The 19,248-nt window shown below is 36.4% G+C and overlaps 2 protein-coding genes across 5 annotated transcripts; one reads left to right on the top strand and one right to left on the bottom strand.

Moving 5' to 3' along the window:
* Positions 1-2,697: 2,697 nt before the first annotated feature.
* On the bottom strand, positions 2,698-6,873 carry LOC145583630 (protein trichome birefringence-like 35). 2 transcript variants are annotated; one of them, XM_081640723.1, is made up of 7 exons: positions 6,770-6,873; positions 6,499-6,669; positions 6,000-6,276; positions 5,711-5,882; positions 5,252-5,448; positions 5,009-5,161; positions 2,698-3,192 (listed from the first exon to the last, which is right to left on the bottom strand). In XM_081640723.1, exons 2-7 carry the CDS (start codon positions 6,665-6,667, stop codon positions 2,862-2,864), a joined length of 1,299 nt encoding a protein of 432 aa, XP_081496849.1. In that variant the 5' UTR covers positions 6,668-6,669; positions 6,770-6,873; the 3' UTR covers positions 2,698-2,861. The 2 variants fall into 2 exon arrangements, with proteins under 2 accessions (XP_081496849.1, XP_081496848.1); XM_081640722.1 differs by having other exon boundaries at positions 6,499-6,672; positions 6,770-6,816.
* A 486-nt stretch (positions 6,874-7,359) lies between these two features.
* On the top strand, positions 7,360-11,620 carry LOC145583594 (uncharacterized). Of its 3 annotated transcripts, none has more exons than XM_081640721.1 (3): positions 7,360-7,553; positions 10,407-11,276; positions 11,380-11,620. In XM_081640721.1, exons 2-3 carry the CDS (start codon positions 10,425-10,427, stop codon positions 11,440-11,442), a joined length of 915 nt encoding a protein of 304 aa, XP_081496847.1. In that variant the 5' UTR covers positions 7,360-7,553; positions 10,407-10,424; the 3' UTR covers positions 11,443-11,620. The 3 variants fall into 3 exon arrangements, with proteins under 3 accessions (XP_081496847.1, XP_081496845.1, XP_081496846.1); XM_081640719.1 differs by lacking the exon at positions 7,360-7,553 and adding an exon at positions 9,559-10,119 and having other exon boundaries at positions 11,380-11,619; XM_081640720.1 differs by lacking the exon at positions 7,360-7,553 and adding an exon at positions 10,137-10,240 and having other exon boundaries at positions 10,355-11,276.
* The last annotated feature ends 7,628 nt before the right edge of the window (positions 11,621-19,248 follow it).

Genomic DNA, 19,248 nt, shown 5'->3' with positions numbered 1-19,248 from the left:
TTTGACCAAACTTCGATCTTAAATAATCTATACGGTAAAAATGTATCAAGTGAAGTCTTGTGAGAGTCGTAATAATGTGTATTTTATTAATATATGATTTTCATAATTTTTTTCTTTACGAAATTAAAGATAGGATTTTTTTTTAAAATAACCACCTCTTTTTTCGAATATTTAAAATAACCACCCCATAAAAAAATAAAGTTAGAATTCACCACCCATTGCCTGAGTCTGATCAATTTTCCGACAATTGGGCCCACCTACTGGCTATTTTTTTTTTTCAGTTTATATACTCAGAGTCTCGATTCTTTTTTCCTCAATTCATTTTCACCAACAACGGTCATTAAAAAAATTCAAAAATCATTGAAAAATCTCTAAATTCTCTTAAATTCTTTTGCAAATCAACAAAATAAACAAAGGAAGCCCTAATTAATGAGCAACAATCTATTTGTTGTTGTTCGAGTAATTGTTACTAATTATATGTTCAATTATTGACTCAATTGTTTAATTGTTGTATGCGACAATGAATTTCACCCAAAATTGAGAACCTAGGCTTGAACAGTGGTTATTTCAAAATAGGGTGATTTGAGGGGTGGTTATTTCAAAAAAATCCTTAAAGGTATTTAACGATAAAAAACTGCATATAAAACGATGATCTGATATGAACTTATTTTTTCTGATCTGATTTAACTTATTTTTTCTGATTTGATTTGATCTGAACTTATTTTTTCTGAAATAAGTAAAAATAAGATGAACTAAACAAGACCTAATTTGGTTATCTATTATCGATCATTCTTAGTAACTTTTTGAAGTTGTTTTTAATGTACACCATATTGATTTACCTTCAGTATTATGTTTACAAAACATTGTCATTTGCTTGTTAATTATTTCTCACAAAAGAACACATTCTTAGGGTTATCTTTGAGAAAGGATTCTAGTCTTTACATTAACCAAATTCTACAATTGGAATTCTTTGCATACTTCTAAGAGTACAAGAACTTGTTCTCTTGTTGTACCAGGTTCAGGTTTTATTGTCTAAATAAGTGACGAGTATTTTTATTTTTATATTTTCTCGATTAGTCATTTTTTATTTTTATTTTTACTCGATTAGTCATTTTTAAAATCCTTATTTTCAAGACTAACATGCTTAAGTCGCCTGTACATAAATATGTACAAAAACCATCTATTGAGTCGGACCAAATTACCATAACAAACTAATAGTATATACGAAGTACTTTGTTAAATAAAAAAAGTATATGCAATATCAAAATTATGTAGTTTTTTATCCCAAAAGCATAAAGTTTCATCAGAAAATCATACGTTTCCAGACCTTTTTCTTACCAAAAAATCTGAAAGAACCTGTTTGAAGCTCATACAACATGCTCATTTGCTAAGAAAATAAAACAAGCCGCCATAATATTACACCCTGTGCTTTTGCATGTTTGTTAATCCCTGCATTTTTTGTACTACTTATATTCTTCTCTCTCAACTTTTATTAACAAACATTCTCTGTTACTCAATGGTAAGCTTTAGTACACTACTAGTACACTCACACATATAACTTCACTTAATCATGTCCGTTAATCGTAACACTATCATCAACCGTTGATCAAACTCTCACATAAGTTTGTTAAAGCTTGTTTCATCATTATATGTATAAATAGGACAACAAGGAACAAGAATTTTCAGAGTACTTGCAAATTCAACTTTTATCTGAAAAGAAAACACTAAATGGAAGGTATGAGAGTTATGAAGAAAAGTAACAAAGCAAGAGGGTGTATTAAGACTACTCAAGGGCCTTGGATTGTACGTCGAAACACTAAGAAGAAGGGTGTTGTTAGCTCCCTACGGTTTCCTAGTGAAAGGGAACGTCTGAATAACAAGGAAAGGGAGAAGAAACGTCGCCTTATCACTAGGAAAATATTTGAAGGGCTTCGAGCTCATGGTGGTTACAAGCTGCCTAAGCATGCTGATAATAATGATCTTTTGAAGGCGCTATGTGATGAAGCAGGGTGGCATGTTGAGGAGGATGGCACTATCAGTAAGAAGGTATCATTCTAAGACTAATTTTATTTTTCTTGATTACTTGAAATTTGAGAGAGTTTATGTTTATTTTGAGTATTTGACTCATGAATTTTTCTACTTACAATTTTGTACTAGGATGGTGTGACTCTAGGCTTGAACAGTGGGGTGGTGACTCAAAACTCGAGTGGTGGTGTTGCTTCTGAAGAACACTCTCAGTTTAATGGAAGTGATGGATGCACTGGCGGTGGAGGCATCGACTTAACACTCTCACTTTCGCTGCCTGGCTATAACTAGCTTAGTTAGGATTCAGAAGACAGCAAAAAATAGCAATAGATATAGAAGAAGAATTCAAGAAATGATTGATAAAAACATGAAAGTGTAAATGAAACTCTTTTAAGGATTAGATACACAACAGATATGGTGGAAATTGTTACTTAGGAATTCCAGGTTAAGATTAATCATAAACTACTCAATATTACAACAATTAAGACTAATTGTCAACTTAAGTTTGGTATGTGCCTGTTCCGAATTATATATCCACTCGTGCATCAGATTGGTGCAATTGCTAGAGTTTTAGAATCGGAACCAGTATAACAATTTGTAACTGCAATCAATGATTGATTTGAGAGCTGATGATCAAGTAATGTGATAAGTAACGACTCATAGGCAAAATTTGAGACAATTATGTAGTATTGACAGCAGATGTTTAACCAAGTGTATCAACCTTCTAATTCACATATATTCGAGAATATCTATGAACTTTAGGTGAAACTTTTGACTTAATTATAGTAAACAGTAGTGTTAATGGAATATGCTAATTACAATTTTGTGTATCCTTCTTACAAAAAATGGAAGAGCAGCTCATTCCATACATCAGGTACACCAGGCAAGCACCAATGTATACAATCAGAATATGACTCAGGATTTGACAACTGTTCAGGACTAAGCGTTTCCCAAAACTTGCGATAAATAGAAGGATGACCATCTTTTCGATATTCAGATAGCTGAGTGATGTTGAGAACTGTGACCTTTGATCCCAATCGACTTAGGATATCCTCCACGATACTCATTGTTTGCAAGTCGGAACCAGTTCCCCAGTAATTCTCCTGAATAATGGGGTTACTCTCATTGTAGCAGTTTCCTTGACTTTCTGGATTCCACTCTTGGCTCCTGAATGGGGACAAAGCAAGATGAGGTCAGTTAAGAGAGGAAAAGAGACCTAGCCAGAAGTAATTGGCAATACTAGCTTTATAAAAATTGCAAATGATGAGTCCACTAAAGCATACTATAAAGACCTGTAGCGCGGTAAATTTCAAATGAGTGTTGATCAATAGATGTGACATTTCTGACTTCTCTCAAGACCTTGGACAGAAGATGGAAAGATATACATGGCTAGTGGTACATATAAGGAAGTATGAGAGAGATTGGTAGTCTTGGCCAATGAAGGGATTTTGCAATAAACTAGGACAGATATGTAACTACAGATAGTATCTTTCCTCATTAAGTTAGGATGACTACAAAAATGAGCTTTCAAAGACAATATGACTGATATTAATAATGTTTCCTCATCAATACCACCATTCAAATTCATACACTGTGAATGAAAAATACAGCAGCAAAAGCAGAGCATGGACAATAAAATGATGTTTGAAAATTGCAATGAAGAAATATATTGAAATAACAGCTTCTGTGCACTCATTAGCACATTTTAATTTATTTAACAAAATCTATTGAAATAAGACGGCTTTACTAACAGCACTTCACAGCTTCAGGAAGCTATGGTGTTTCCAATGCAGTGCATACTATAAATAACTTTTTGTTAAGAGGGAGATTATCATAGTTGTATATACTCAAATGTACTAATCAATATTGGACAGTCTTGTTCCTACTATCAGTCAACAGTTGTAGAATGAGTTTGTTGATTGATTTTCTAATGGTTTTATGCCATTGTTTCTTTCATTACTGATATTAAGTACATAGTTTTTTTTTTTTTTTTTTTTTTTGATAAAGATGTCAAGTACAGTTACTATAAGACGACTACATAAGATTGACACACACAACATTAAAGCAGTATATTAACACAGTAAAACAGAGAAATTATCTAGGGTGTGTGGAAGACTAGAAGTGCCAGAAGTTAGTTATCTTGAAATGCTTTGTTAAAATGTATTTAACAGTATTAGGCACCATTGTACCAATCAATAACTTCATTTAGTTTCCACCAAGCATAAAAGGTAAAACAAACAGATGAAAGGAGTAGCCTTCAACTCCTGGAGAAAAATTCCTATTGTCTACTGCTTATGACAACCATTTAAAACGGAGCTCATATTGAATAAATTAAAAAAAAATAAAACATTAAGTCTTAGATTTAAGAATTTATCAAACAACCTTTTATGAAACCAATATCATGAATCAATTTCTTACATGTGCCGTAGAGGTGCTGGCTTCAAAACTCAGAAGCTTCATATAGTTTATAAATATAGATACATAAGCTACTCTAACAATAGATTAACACATTAGTCGTGTGGTGCCAGAGAGAAATTCTCTTTATTCACAAGGAACCATCATACCATCCAAACACAATAAAAGACATTTGTTCAGCATTTCCCATGGGTGACTATTCTTCTATCACAGCATATCATTATAAAGCAATACGAGGTGATATGAGATAATATAAGGGATACAGATCCATTCACATATGTATCTAGGACTAGGATATGGCATTGTATTCCGGTTAGGAGAATATAATATGTAATAGAGCTGTAATCCTATTAATAGTCCAGGCTAATTTATTGCTCTAAACTGTAACTCTGTAAGTTATCTTTTGAAAGGTGAACATCTGAAAAAAAAAAAAAAAAAACCTTCAGATTTTTCTGTAACTCTGTAATGACAAAAATTGTAAGCAAAGGAAACCAATGTCGGATGCTCAGGTCAATTTGAAACTAATTAGCAAGGTTCAATAAAATGATTAAGGTGGTTAGGCACTCACCACATATGTGTAGGTGACATGGTAACAAAAAACACTCGCTTCTCGAGAGGATTGACATTAGAATCCACCCACTTAGCCCAGGTTTTCATGGCCAACTCCATGGCTCGTACACCATCCAACTCTTCACAAACTCCATTATCTTCACTGCTCCACCTGATGATTAATAAAATGCATTGCAGTTAAATATTAGTTCTTGGCCACAATTTAAATCTGTGCCAAAGATTAAAAAAGGATCATACTCACAACAGCTTTACCGGTCCTTGTCTCCACCATAAGTACGTATTGAATACAAGTATATCAGCATTCTCCCATTTGGAAAGATGCCTTGAAGCTGAATCTGGACGGATTATTCGATCACCTAACCTATGATTCACAGGATCATCGGAATTTGAATCAACAAGTAAAGGAGCCCATAGAAATTCAATTGTAGCATTATACTCCTGCATAACAGAGGGCGTTCAAATCAAGAACTCAAAGTTCCATATATTATAAATGGGATGTTAATTAGCTATTGCAAAAGATCCTCAACGGTCCAACACAGATACGGACACTTACACTACATTTTGAATGAGAATTTTACACAAAATTAATAAACTTGCTACTGTACATGTACAACATTAAAGTACCCAAGTCCGAGTAACATTGCTGACAAGTCCAACACACATGAAAGGAACATTCAAATAGAGAACTACTATAAATTACCTCTGCTCGAAAGACAGTAAGATGAGCATTTGGGGACATAGACCTCTTGTTAGCTGGAATCACTGACTGTAGCAAGCACACCATAGAGATCCATTGCCCTCTATTAAGTGAATCTCCCACAAACATTAATCTCTTCCCTCTCAGCTTTTCCCAAATTTCAGTAACACTCCATCTGTTAACAACACCAAACCAAACCATCATCAAATCAGTGAAAAACAACCATAATTCACAAACCTCAGCTAAAAAACAGCAAAATTTCAATGTCTCATCAATCATTCATAACAGTTACCTTTTCAAGTTGCAGTCATTTGGCTGCCACCTCCAATATTGGTACCCCAAATCAGGCCTTCCATGCTTATGACAAGCTAACTGATCAGACATGTAAGGACAATGGGACTCATTGTATAGAGGATATGATCCATTATCAAACACCCATTTTCCTGTAAACACATCACACTCCTTGATACCACCCGAAACCGGCGAATGCCGGTCACTTCTACCCCACCCCACTTCTCCTCCATTGTACTCTACAGTAGAGCTGCATGTAGTGAATCTATCCAAGACAACTGCAACACCCAATTCAGAAAAAATCACCTTTAGGGCAAAACATAAACACAAACCCAAGTTATCCAACACTACAAAACGCAAGAAACCCACCAAAATTCAGCCACCATTTTAACAAATTCAACAAACCCATTACTCAAAACACAGAATTTCAATAAACCCACAACAATTCACCACTAAAAAAGCAAGAAATTGAAGAAAATTAGTGATTATACACAACAAACCTGGAGATGAATTCTGGGTATTTTGAAGATGAGGGTTATGATCTTGGGGTTGATACTCGTGAATTCTGAACTCGTTGAAAAGAACAGTAACAGTAATTAAAAGCATAAAGATAAGAGAAATAAGAGGTAAGTGAGACCTTCTCCTGCTCCATTTCCAGCCCTGCACCATAGCTGCTGAAATGTAAGAGAGAGAAAGTAAGAGGGAAGAAGTAGAGATTCGAATGTTGGATTTTGTCCTGAAAATTAAATATACCACTAAATTGACGTTTACCGACAGTGACTGGTAATGGAAACTCGAAGAATTAGACGAAGACTGTATCTTATTTGTTCATTATTTGATTAATTAAGGGTTGAATTTGAATCATAGTACTGACTTTACTGAGAAATGTTCTTCAATAAATTAGTATATTTTGGTTTACTTTACTAAAATTTTACTTTAATGGGTTTAAGGCTTTTAAGCAATACTATTATATTGATAAATTATACAAAGTACGAGTATTTGATTAAATTAAAGAAAAAAAATACACTTTAATAAATTAAATTATGGATTTTTTGATTTTTGCTACCTGGGAAACACCTCAATTTTAATTTTACTACCTATGAAAACATTTATTTTATTTTATTACCTAACTTTTGCACTTTTTTTAATTTTTGCTACCATTTAACGACTCTGTTACTGTAGACGTTAAGTGGGCCCCACTCACCTAACTAACCTCCCTTTTCTTTCTTCTCTCTCCTCGAACCTACCCTCTGCCATTTCATTTACTTTCTTTCTCACTCAACTCTCACTCAATTGAAGCGATTCAATGCTCCATAGTTACTCCATTGAAGCGTTTTTTTTTTTTTTTTTTTTTTTTTTTTTTTTACTTCGATTCTTTCTCTCTCATATGTCAGCTTTGTGACTTTTCTTTTTCATATCTTATCTGAATTTTGGAGCTTGAGCAAGGTTGCGTGGAAGGGTATTACTGGGACAGCGAAGCAGGGGAAGGACGATTAGCTGGAGTGATTCGTCATCACCATTGTTGGAAGATTCTTCTGACTTGGCATTTTATAAGGTACAAAGCCCTATTTACTTTAAGTGGTCCAAAAATGGTGGTAATTGTGCAATTACTTATGTAAATTGAGGTATATTTGGGGAAATTTGCAGTAAACCCTAATTTAGTGTGGTTTTGAATAAAGTATGCAATTTGACTATTTAATTGACTAATTTAATTGATGCATGCCTGCTTTTTAGATTAATTGTATTACTTTATGTGATGCTTGATTAGTTTATACAGTGCTGCAATTAGTTTTTTATTAGTGTATTTGTTTATTGGTTATATACTGTAGATTTAACACATGGCAGATGAGGATGATTTTGTTGGTGATGTTGTTGATATTAAGCTTAGAATATTTGGGGGGTTTGTGTATAAAACTAGGTTCACTTATTGGAGAAGGGAAGTTCCTATGAGGTGGGTAACTGTTGGGTACTTAAGGTATTTGTGTGCTCAGGGGATAGTTGACATGGGCTGGGAAGTTCCTAACATATATGTTCTGTGGTACAAAGAGAAGGGGAAGACATGGATGACTGGTAAAAGAAAGATAGAAACAGTTGAGGATGTTCAAGGTCTAGTAGAAGCTAAGCATAGGGATGGATATTTGGAGGTTTTTTGCACAGTATCAGATGACACTTCCCCTAGTCAGGACCCACAAAGCACTGTTGTTGAAGATAAGAACCCCAAAGTAAATCCCACTTTAAACCAGCTGCAATCCACATCAAAAAACCCCAAGTCCAAATCCACTTCAACCCACACTGCTACTACATCAAACCCAACCCAAAAAAGGCCTAGACAAAGACAACAAACTGCAATTCCACAGCCCAGTTCACCTCAAACTCAAGATAACTCAAACACAAATGCACTTGTACTAAGAAGGAGCCCTAGACTAACTGTGATACCTGAAATAAAAGAGACACTGAAAGAGGGGTTGGTGAGGAGAAGCCCTAGGTTTTGTAGATCTCTTGATAAGGGGGAGGGTAAGCTGACAGAAGCAGCTGGCATTTCTGGTTTGAGTGTGAAAGATCCAAGGGCAAGGAAGGGTAAGACTGGTTTAGGTAAAGGGAAGGGAAGTAAAGCAAGGAGGTCTTTGAGGTTGGATGATGAAGATGATGCATCAGGTTCTGGTTCCTCCAGCTCAGAGGAGTCTGATCTTGACATAGATTGGCAGGTTGGTGAAGAGGAGGGAGACAGTGATGTGGATGAGGCTGACAGGGCAGGTTCTCAAGCAATTTTAGGTGAGGTTAATAGGATTTTGGAGGTTGTCACATATAGGGAAGAAGAGAAAAAGGAGTCAGATTTGCAAAGGGAGGAAAAACTAAAGCAACTAGTAAAGGACATAGGTGGTGCAGAACCTGAACTGAAGGATGAGGGCTCTGAGTCAGATGAGCTTAGAAGTTTGAATGGTTCAGATGATGATGAAGATCAAAGCCCATGGTTTCATGCAGACACTGATTTCAAAAAGGCTATTGTGCTTGTGAACAAGCTGCAATTCACTAACAGCACTGTTTTGAGGAGAGCTTTAAGGACTCATGCAATAGAGAATAGGTATGAGTTTTACTTTTGCACAATGGTGGTGACAGAATAACTACTTATTGTAAGAGGAGGTGTAATTGCAAGTGGAATGCAAAGAGGAGCAATCTGCCAGAGTGCAAGTGTGGGGTAAATGTGAAGAAGTGTCCATTTAAGGTGCTTGCAAGGAGGTTACCTAATAGCACTGCCTGGCAAATCAAGGAGTTGGTTGTGAAGCACAATTGCATGAGGAGTAAGATGAACTCCAAGGTGAATGCTGAGTACATTTGTGATAGGTACTTGAAGAGTGGAGGCACAATCCAGATTGGAGAATCAAAAGTGTACAGGCAAGGGTTCTAAGTGACTTAGGAATTAGCATAAGTTATTCAAAGGGGTGGCTTGCCAAGGCTAGAGCAAAGCTGAAGATATATGGCTTAGCTGCAGAGCAATATGCCAGGGTGTATGACCATGGAAAAGCTGTCATCAAGTACAGCCCTGGCTCAGGGGTGTGTGTAGTTGTTGATGGTGATCACAGCCGCCCTGAGAGGTCATTATTTATGAGAATGTACATCTGTCTTCAGCCACTGAGAAGTGGCTTCATTAAAGGCTGCAGACCACTCATAGGAGTTGATGGATGCCATCTCAAGGGAGCATATCCAGGTCAAATTCTTGTGGCAGTGGGCAAAGATGGAAATAACAACATCTACCCATTGGCTTGGGCAACAGTTGAGGTGGAGAATAAGGAGACTTGGTGTTGGTTCTTGGGGTGCTTGAAAAAAGACCTTGGTGATGTGGCTGAAGATGGTGGTTGGACTTTCATGTCTGACAGGCAAAAGGTCATTTCTGTCATGTGCCTTAATTTTTTTTATTTATTTTTTTTTGTCTAAGTTTGTCTAATTTAATGAGTTTGATGTTAGTTGTAAATAAACAGGGCCTACTTGAAGCATTTGAGTTGGAAGTGCCTTTGGCTGAGAAGAGGTATTGTGTGAGGCACATCTGGGCCAACTTCAAACTTTAGTTCACAGGCTCCACCTTCAAGGAGCTATTCTGGAATGCTGCAAGAGCTACTACAGCTGTGAGTATACTACCTGTATTTTTTGTGAATGCTTTGGTATTTTTTGGCTACTAATGCTTTGTATATGCTTTGTTTTTTTTGAATGCTGATACTTTGTGTCTGTTTTGTGTGTGTACTGTAGGTTATGGTTTTTTTGCTTTGTGTATGCTAATGTATTTCCTGTACTGTTTGCATCTGTTTGAAGTTGTGAATAGTTAGTTCAGTGAGTCATCAAACAATTAGTTCAGTGAGTCAGTTAGTTCAGTGAGTCATTAAATCCTTGTGGTTTTGTGTATTTGTTTTGCTAGATTGATTTTGAGATAGCCATGGAATCAATAAGGTTTCTTTCTGAGGATGCCTATGTCTACTTAGATAACATTCCTGCAAAGCATTGGTCTAGACATGCATTCCCAACTGTGTGCAAATCAAATATGCTACTAAATAATGTATGTGAGACATTCAATGCTATCATTAGAGAGGCTAGGGACAAGCCAATACTCACTCAAATGGAGTGGTTAAGAAGATATGTCATGAAAAGACACAATGACAAATGGGAGGCTGTGAAGCAAATTGAGGGGAAACTGATGCCCTATGTCACTAAAACTTTTGAGAGGATTGAGAGGGTTGCAAGGCATTGTATAGTGCAAGTCTCAAGGGGAGACTCATATGAGGTTGAGCTAAATGGTGATACAGTGCTTGTGGACTTAGGTAGGAGGAGTTGCACATGTTACCATTGGCAACTAACTGGGATACCATGTGTACATGGTTTTGCTTGCTTATTGGACAAGAGAGTTGATCCTGAAGACTATGTGGATCTGTATTACACAAGGCAAACATATGTGTATGCATATGAGGAACCAGTCAACCCCATGCCAGGCCCTAAGCATTGGGAGAAGCATGGATTTAAGGAACCTCTACCTCCAGCAATAAGAGTGATGCTTGGAAGGCCAAAGTCCAAGAAAAGGAAGCTGGAGAGAGGTGAGGGAGAGACTGAGAAGCCAGCAAAGTCCCAAAAACATCAGAAAAGTTGCAGCAACTGTGGCCAGCCTGGTCATTACTCCAAGACATGTAAGAATCCAGCTGTGCAGACTCCTAAAGCTCGACCTGGCAAGCCAATTCTCAGTGATGAGTGGAACATTGAACAAAGAAGGAAGAAAGAGAAAAGGGCTGCAAGTAAGGTGTGTAATGCTATGACAATCCACCCTAAGTAATCTGGTGTTCTGTTCTTATTCTTACCTTTTTTTTCCTTTTCTGATTTTTTTTTTTTTTGGTGTGTCACAGGTTGGTGCAACTCCTGGGCCTCACAGTATTGCCACCAAGAATCCCAAGAAACAACCTCCATAGAACTTGCAGACAACCTCTCAGGATTAGGCAGCCAGTCTTACCCAAGCTTCACAGGCATCAACAACAACAACCCTACCACAGCAGAAGACAACAAAGAAAGGAAAGGGGAAGAAAAAGATGACTTAGAGTCATACTTGTTGTTTTTTTTTTATTTTTTTATTTTTAGGATTCTCCAAAACAATTTGGCTTTCAATTGTACTATATTCTGTAGCAGCCAAGAAACCATGCTTATTTGGTTGTTACACTTTTGTGGAACTGTGCACACTTTTTCAGCAACTTATGTAAATGCTTGTTTTCTGCATATACTGCAATGATAACAAGCCTTTTGCAAACTATTATGTTATGCTAATCTTATGCTAATTGTGCAATGATGACCAAATTTTTTGATAAACAAAAGCATATCAGCTTTAATTCATTCATAGTCATTGAAAATATATCAAATCCATGACATCACATTTATAACTTAAGTTCATACATTCCTTCAAACATACTAGTACATTGTCACTCTAATACTTCACTACCCTAAACTCATTTGAATACAACTACAACAACAACAAACAAAAACAACAGACACATGACAATAGCTACTGCAGCTGTGCATCCACCAAGAGAGACTTGTTGCCCTTCCTTGTTGTACTCCCTTCTGTCACAGCTTAAAGCTTTGCACTTTTAAATCTTCAAGTTCTGCTTGCAGTGTGTTGATCTCACCCTTCATCAGTTTCTTGTCCAAAAGGAGTTGGTTGATTACGTCGCGTTGCCTACAATTACACCAAGTTTATCAATAATTATACCCTAATTACAGTCCCACATCAATTTAAAACATCAATTTTAATCACTAATCTCCCAATTAAAAACCCCTAAATTAAACAAACAAGAACCCTAATTAACTCCAACAAACATTAAAGCAATTAACAAACAATACAAAGTCAAATTAGGGTTCAGTATCACTCACAAACACTACCAAAATCAATCAATTCACACAAATTATTCGAAAAAATCGCAATTCGAATTTCCCCTAAATCGCAATTCTAACTACTTAACTGGAAAAATTAAAGCTACTTACCTTGTTCTTCTGACGACAACCACCACTATTGATCAGCAGCCCTCACCAATTTAATCTAAACAAAAAATTTTTGGCTTCACACCTCAGTAATTTTCTCCCCTCAAGAATCGCTGTGTAAAATTTGAAGTTTGGAGCAATAAGGTTGACAAATTTCAACTAAATACATGGAGCATAGGAAAGAGCCGTTGGAGTGGGTCCCCTAAACGTCTACAGTAACAGAAGTTAGCCTTGGTAGCAAAAATTAAAAAAAGTGCAAAAGTTAGGTAGTAAAATAAAATAAATGTTTTCATAGGTAGTAAAATTGAAATTGAGGTGTTTCCCAGGTAGCAAAAGTCAAAAAATCCTTAAATTATTGACGATTTACTTTTAATAATCTCAATTAAAGTTTATTATCTAATAATCCCAACTATGTTAGGTGTTTGCCTCCAATGGTCTCAACTCTCAACCAATCAACACCTAGTCAATGACCTGTTATACTAGGTAACCATGACATGTGTTAAAACGTGATTGGCCCCAAAAAAAAAAAATTAGCTAGCCATCTTCTACCACCGCTAAACCCTAGCCCCTCCCCTTACCTCGCTGGAAAAGGGCCGGCCACCTCCTTAATCTCTAATAATAAGTCGACTGACTCTTTACCACTCCACCTGAGTACTTGACCCACCCTTGACTCCCAAAACACCCACACAGCCTACCCCGATCCCAAAAACCACCAATACGAGCCTCGATACTAGGCCTTCTCTTTTCCTCTGTCGCCAAAACCGCCCCTCCTCCCTTCCCCCACCGTTGAAACAACCGATTTCGAGGGTGGAGAAAGGGAGGAGCGGTGATTTTTGCGGCGGGGGAAAGGAGAGGGCGCCTAATTTCGGAGATGGATTAGTGGTTTTTGGGTCGAGCTGGGCTGGGTAGGTGGTTTTGGGGATCGACGATGGGTCAGGTGGGGTGCTAATGGGCAAAGCGTCAGGTTTTTGTTAGTTAACGGGGTGGCTGAGAACTTTTCCGCCAAGGTTAGGGAAGGGGTTAGGGTTTGGCGATGGTGGGAAGGTGGCTGGGGAAATTTTGGATTTTTTTTTCTTTTTTTTTTGGGCCAATCACGTGGCGATTAAAACCAAAAAAAAAAAAAAAAAAAAAAAAAAAACCCTTTCAGCAGATTAGCGATCATTAGGACTATTGGAGGCAAAAACCTATTCTAATTAGGATTATTAGATAATAAACTTTAGTTGGGATTATTGGAAGTAAATCGCCTACAGCTAAACTATTAAAGTGTATTTTTCCTAAATTAAATGCAATTGTATTCGTTGGCATTGTTCTATTCATATTACTTTCACTTTATTCAATTTATTGTAGATAAGTTGCTTTCTAAAAAAATAAATAAATTATTGTAGATAAGTTCAGCCGTTCAGGTGAATTGAACTCCATGTAGATAAGTTGCTTTCTAAATTAAATGCAATTGCTACTGTACTAGTTTTTTTTAGTAATTTCTCTGTTCTTTTTTACTATAGTTGTCACGATTTGATTTTTTGACGTCATAATCAAAGTTTTTGTGATTTGTACTTTTGAAATCTTGTAAGAATAATCTCAATTTATATGTTCATATATCAACTTTTTACAATTATAAGTATAAATAATTAGAAATTTTAATCGCTAAATTTATGCATTGACAAACATGATACTCGTAACAATATTTTACTCGTAACAATATTTTACTCGTATCTAAAAAAGAATGGAACAAATATTAAGAAATCTGATTATGTATATCAGTAATTAAAAAACAATTAAAATTTTATACTCTTATAGTAGTATTCATGAAGACGGATCAAATAAGTCTCCACTTAATAATGTTTTATCTTATATATTACTAGTTTTGTGCCCATGCGATGCCCGATTTGTTTATTAAAGATAAATTTTTAATCTACATGTCAAATTTTTAAATATATCATTGATACAAAATTAGTTAGGAATTGAGGTGCTTTTACGACGATTTGCTATATTTTATCGAAAATTTTATAACAACATTTTAATTCAATTTGTACCTCTGAAATATTGGTATTTTATAGAAAATAAAACACTAAACTAACAATTTTATCCTAAAATTATATCCCAATAGAATTTTAAATTAACTTTTTAATCTTATGAAGTCTATTTAATTTATCCAATGTGGCGCGACACTTGGCGAAAAGTTAAAACGCCAAATGTCGATGCCTCGTGACCTGGCTAAAAGTTTAGCTTTATATATTAGTTATATTTTAGCTTTATATATTAGTTTTATGATATGATTTTTTAAAATAATAATCTAATAATTTTTGTAAATAAAATTATAATTCAATTTGTACATCTGAAACATTGGTATTTTATCGAAAATAAAACTCTAAACTAATAATTTTATCTTAAAATTATATCCAAATAGAATTCTAAACTAACTTTTTTTATCTTATAATGTCTATTTAAATATATCCAATGTGGCACGACACTTGGCGAAAAGTTAGAACGCCAAGTGTCGCTGCCTCGTGACCTGGCTTAAAGTTTAGCTTTATATATTAGTTATATGATTATATTCATTCCCCAATAAGTACCATGTCACTTGTAGAAATGGGTTGAAGTTTTGTGCTCTACGTGCTTTTATTGCTATCATATAACTTGGTTTCCCTTCGAATTATTATATTGAGAAATCCATTCAACTAGGTTGGATAGTCGTTACAACAACTTAATTATCCACTAGCTCAATAGTAGTTAATTAAGCCTTCGTTAATATAATGAATTTACGATATTATTTTTTTTATCGGATCGGATTACAAAGTCCACCGAGACAATTCTACTAGAGAGTAGCGTCTAATGAAATCATGTCAGAGGACATACATGTCTAAACTTTCCATTATACATGACATTCTTAACTTGATTCCTTGCCCTCTCATCTAAAGCTGCTTGACTAATATGACTATCACAACATTTGGAAATAGCATGTATAGGTTCTGGCCTGGCCGATTTGGCCGAAATTAGCTTTAAATTACTACTGCACGTAGTTACTAGTTACAAACTAATCAAATAGGTTGCTCGAATTATTATTTCTACATCATTTGTTTTAACTATAGCATGTTATTTCAACAATAGCCGTCAACTTTAATAATTTGTAAAATCTAATCTGAAGAGTTTATGTGGTATCATGGTATCTATGCTTCAAATTTTCAAAAACATTAATTAATTTGTACAATTCACGTGGTAAGCTCATGCAAGCCATGCTTCAATTCCAAAAAGTATGCATGACAATCATTTTTAAGTAAGAAGCCTATTTTAACGGTGTGTTTGGATTTAAGGAAATGGAGGAAAAGAAAGGGAAGGGAAATACAGAGATGAGATATTTTTCATTTGGATAACAAATGAGGAAGGAAGGGAATTGGAAGGGAGAAAAATGAAGGGATTAAATTGCAAGAAATTTATCCCTCCAACGAGGGAAATATTTGAAAGGAAAACTCACCATTCTTCATTCCCCTCACTTTCCCTCAACTCCTCTCCTCTTCTCCTCCCTCCCTTTCATTTCCTTCTCCTTTATTTATCCAAACACAGTTTAACGCTTTGTTTGGATAGCAAAGAAGGAAGGAAAAGAAGGGGAGGGAAAATGGAGGAAGGGAAGGGAAAAGAAAGGGAGGGGGAGGTGAGCTCCATTTTCCCTCCAAATCTCTCCAATTTTGGAGAGATTATGGTTATTAAAGAGAGAGGGAAAATGGATCTCTCCCTCTCCTTCCCCTTCCTTCCCCCAATCTTTTACCCAAACAAGAGATTTTGTCCCCCTCCATTTCTCTTCTCTTCTTTTCTTTCCATTTCTTCCTATCCAAACAAAGTGTAACGCTTTGTTTGGATAACAAAGAAGGAAGGAAAAGAAGGGGAGGGAAAATGGAGGAAGGGAAGGGAAAAGAAAGGGAGGGGGAGGTGAGCTTCATTTTCCCTCCAAATCTCTCCAATTGTGAAGAGATTATGGTTATTATAGAGAGAGGGAAAATGGATCCCTCTCTCTCCTTCCCCTTCCTTCCCCCAATCTTTTACCCAACAAGAGATTTTGTCCCCCTCCATTTCTCTTCTCTTCTTTTCCTTTCATTTCTTCCTATCCAAACAAAGTGTAAGTGTCAAGTCTTCGAATAATAGCTAGTCAGGCTACGCTACAAACAAAGTTATGAGAGGGGGCTTATTAATGAAAAGAACGATGTATCTACAATACATTATATTTTATCTTATTAAGAAAGAAATATACCTAAGGGGGCGTTTGGTTCGCAAAGTGGTATAGGTTTAGAATCAGGAATAGGGTTAAGGTGGTATCGGGTTGGAACTTGATACTTAATACCATGTGTTTGGTTCAATTCTGGAATGGAATATCATCCCCTTAATTTCATGTATTTGAACCTAATGGAATGGAATGAGCCAAACCCACCTCTCCCCCAAGGTTTCTAAACCCCATACTTCATGGGTTTGAGGTATGGGTTTAAAATTCATATTTTTGACAACCAAACATGTGGTATGGGTTTTGGTCATTCTAAACCCATACCTCATACCTATAATCCGCGAACCAAACGCCCCCTAAATGGTACAAGTATCAAATTTTAAATCTTCCAAAGCCTCAAAATTTTCTAGCTAGAACACGACATGTTTGCAAGACAATTATAGCTAAATTTATCTCGACCTTTGAGGCTTTGATATATTAAATTATTTATCAACGAACCCTCCGTGATCACCTTAGTATTTATTAATTCATGCCTAAAGAAGCTTACCCATTGTTGCTCATTCCCATCCTCCAACTAGGGATGACAATGGATAGGGTCTAGTGACACTCGGACCTATACCCATACCCTACCCTACCCAAACCTTTAGGGCTGATGATCTAAAATTTTAAGACCCTTATCGTACCATACCCATACCCTATCCGGACCACCCTCAGGGTTTAAAATTTTAAGACCTTTACCCGGACCCAGTGAGTCAGGGTCTAGCAGGGTAGGGTCCAGGTCCAATATAGGTCCTTAGCTAACTTTTTTTTTTTTTTTTTTTTTTTTCAAATTTTCATTTTTTTTTATTGTACAATTGCATATTTATATGCATTGGGCAAAAGGAAAATAAATTATAGAGTAATACACTAATACATAAGAACATGACTGTTTAAAAAAAAAAAAAACACAAAAACATGACCGCTTAGATTGACCTATCGTAAAACAATTAAATAAAAAAAATTATTACAATGATAGATAAACAAACTAGTATTATTATCCATAAGCACATTATATCTTTTAAAATTAAGTGAACATTGAACAGCTTGTTGACAGAGAAACTCCTACATACCTGTTGTGCTAGAATGTTCACCCCAAAATTCCCATGTTCTACAGGTAGACATGTTACAGGTCGCAGATTAGTGACATACAGGTTGAAGATAGCTGCAAAGCTAACACTAGGAAACCAAGCAACTGAGCATATTCTCAAGGAATATTCCCAGGAATCTTCGAGTGGAAAAAGATACAAAATCCCATCCGTGGAAATCGGAACCACTCCCAGCAGTCTAGTCGTTGAGGAAGACCAATTCAAACGTGGAAGTAACAGACCTGGAGACGTGGAGAGAAAATAGGAGCAGCTTTGGCCCTCAACTCCGGATTCCTAGGGATTGAGGGGAAGAGTCGTTAAAGGTCTTTTGAATGCTTTCCTAGTATATAAGGGTAGGCATAATCATTGTAAAGGGCATCACAAAAATATAAGAGCCTTACTACTAAGCACAATCATAGAATTATCGCATTATTATCGTTCAATTAATAATCTGTAGCCTACATTATAACCTGTTCAACCTAAACACTTAGTAGATTGGTGGACTCATAGCCACCCGCAGTTTTTACCCTTGTTCTTGGGGTTTTCTGCGTCATCACCTCTTGTGTCTTCTCCCCCTTTTCCCTTTTTCCCTTTCGTAGATCTCAATTCAGCAATTTTCATCATTTTAATCTAGCTGTGGCTATCGTAACCCAGGTCGAACCTGGTAATCAGTTTTTTGACCAAAATAGTTTGGCGCCGTCTGTGGGGATACAGTTAGATAATTTGGTTTATCCTTCATCATGGGAGAAGATGCAGATCCAAATGCAAATGCATTAATCGAGCAATTGTGAGAAGAGCAGAAAGCCTCCATAGAGCGAAGTCAGAAGCTCGAAGAAGAGTCTCAAGCAACCTTAGCGAGGCTCAAAGCTGAATCTGAAGCATCCCTGGAGAAGCTGTCAAAGGAACTCGAATCTATCAGGAGCAACAAGAAGAAGAGGGTAAAAATCGATGATATACCCCAATTCACCCTGGTATCCACCGATGAATCTGAAGGAGAAGACGAGAGAGAAGGATCTCATAGTAATGAGGAACAATCTGGTGGGGATCCCAATCCTATGGCCAGGGAAGTTGCCGTTATTAAAGCTCAAAACCGGAAAATGATGAAACTCCTGACCCGGCTACCAGGTGCTCCTAAACCTGTAGCTTATGAATCTCGCGATGGATTCGCTGAATCCCCCTTCGTGGAGGAGATTGCTAAAGTGTGTATTCCCACAAAGCTGAGCATCCCCTCCTTCCCAAAGATGTACGATGGAACCACTGATCCTCAAGATCATGTGGCCTAGTACAAGCAAAAGATGTGGCAGTTGTCAATCCCGTGGGAACTAATTGAACCCACCATGTGCAAGTCCTTTGGCGCTACTCTATCAGGGCCTGCACTCCAATGGCTTATCAATCTGAAGCCAGGTACCATC

This window comes from Chenopodium album, chromosome 2 (genome assembly GCF_948465745.1).
Source record: "Chenopodium album chromosome 2, dcCheAlbu1.1, whole genome shotgun sequence".
Classification (NCBI taxonomy): Eukaryota; Viridiplantae; Streptophyta; class Magnoliopsida; order Caryophyllales; family Amaranthaceae; genus Chenopodium; species Chenopodium album.
Note: the sequence above shows the minus strand (reverse complement) of the source record. Positions and strands in the feature narration are given on the sequence as shown.

Excerpts from the sequence above, each read along its gene's own strand:
- LOC145583630 (XM_081640723.1), bottom strand. The coding sequence starts at position 6,667 with ATGGTGCAGGGCTGGAAATGGAGCAGGAGAAGGTCTCACTTACCTCTT. Across the intron at positions 5,883-5,999 it reads AATGACTGCAACTTGAAAAG|ATGGAGTGTTACTGAAATTT; the intron begins GTAACTGTTATG and ends TGTTGTTAACAG. Across the intron at positions 3,193-5,008 it reads ATGTCACCTACACATATGTG|GAGCCAAGAGTGGAATCCAG; the intron begins GTGAGTGCCTAA and ends GTCCCCATTCAG.
- LOC145583594 (XM_081640721.1), top strand. The coding sequence starts at position 10,425 with ATGGAATCAATAAGGTTTCTTTCTGAGGATGCCTATGTCTACTTAGAT. Across the intron at positions 11,277-11,379 it reads AGAAAAGGGCTGCAAGTAAG|GTTGGTGCAACTCCTGGGCC; the intron begins GTGTGTAATGCT and ends GGTGTGTCACAG.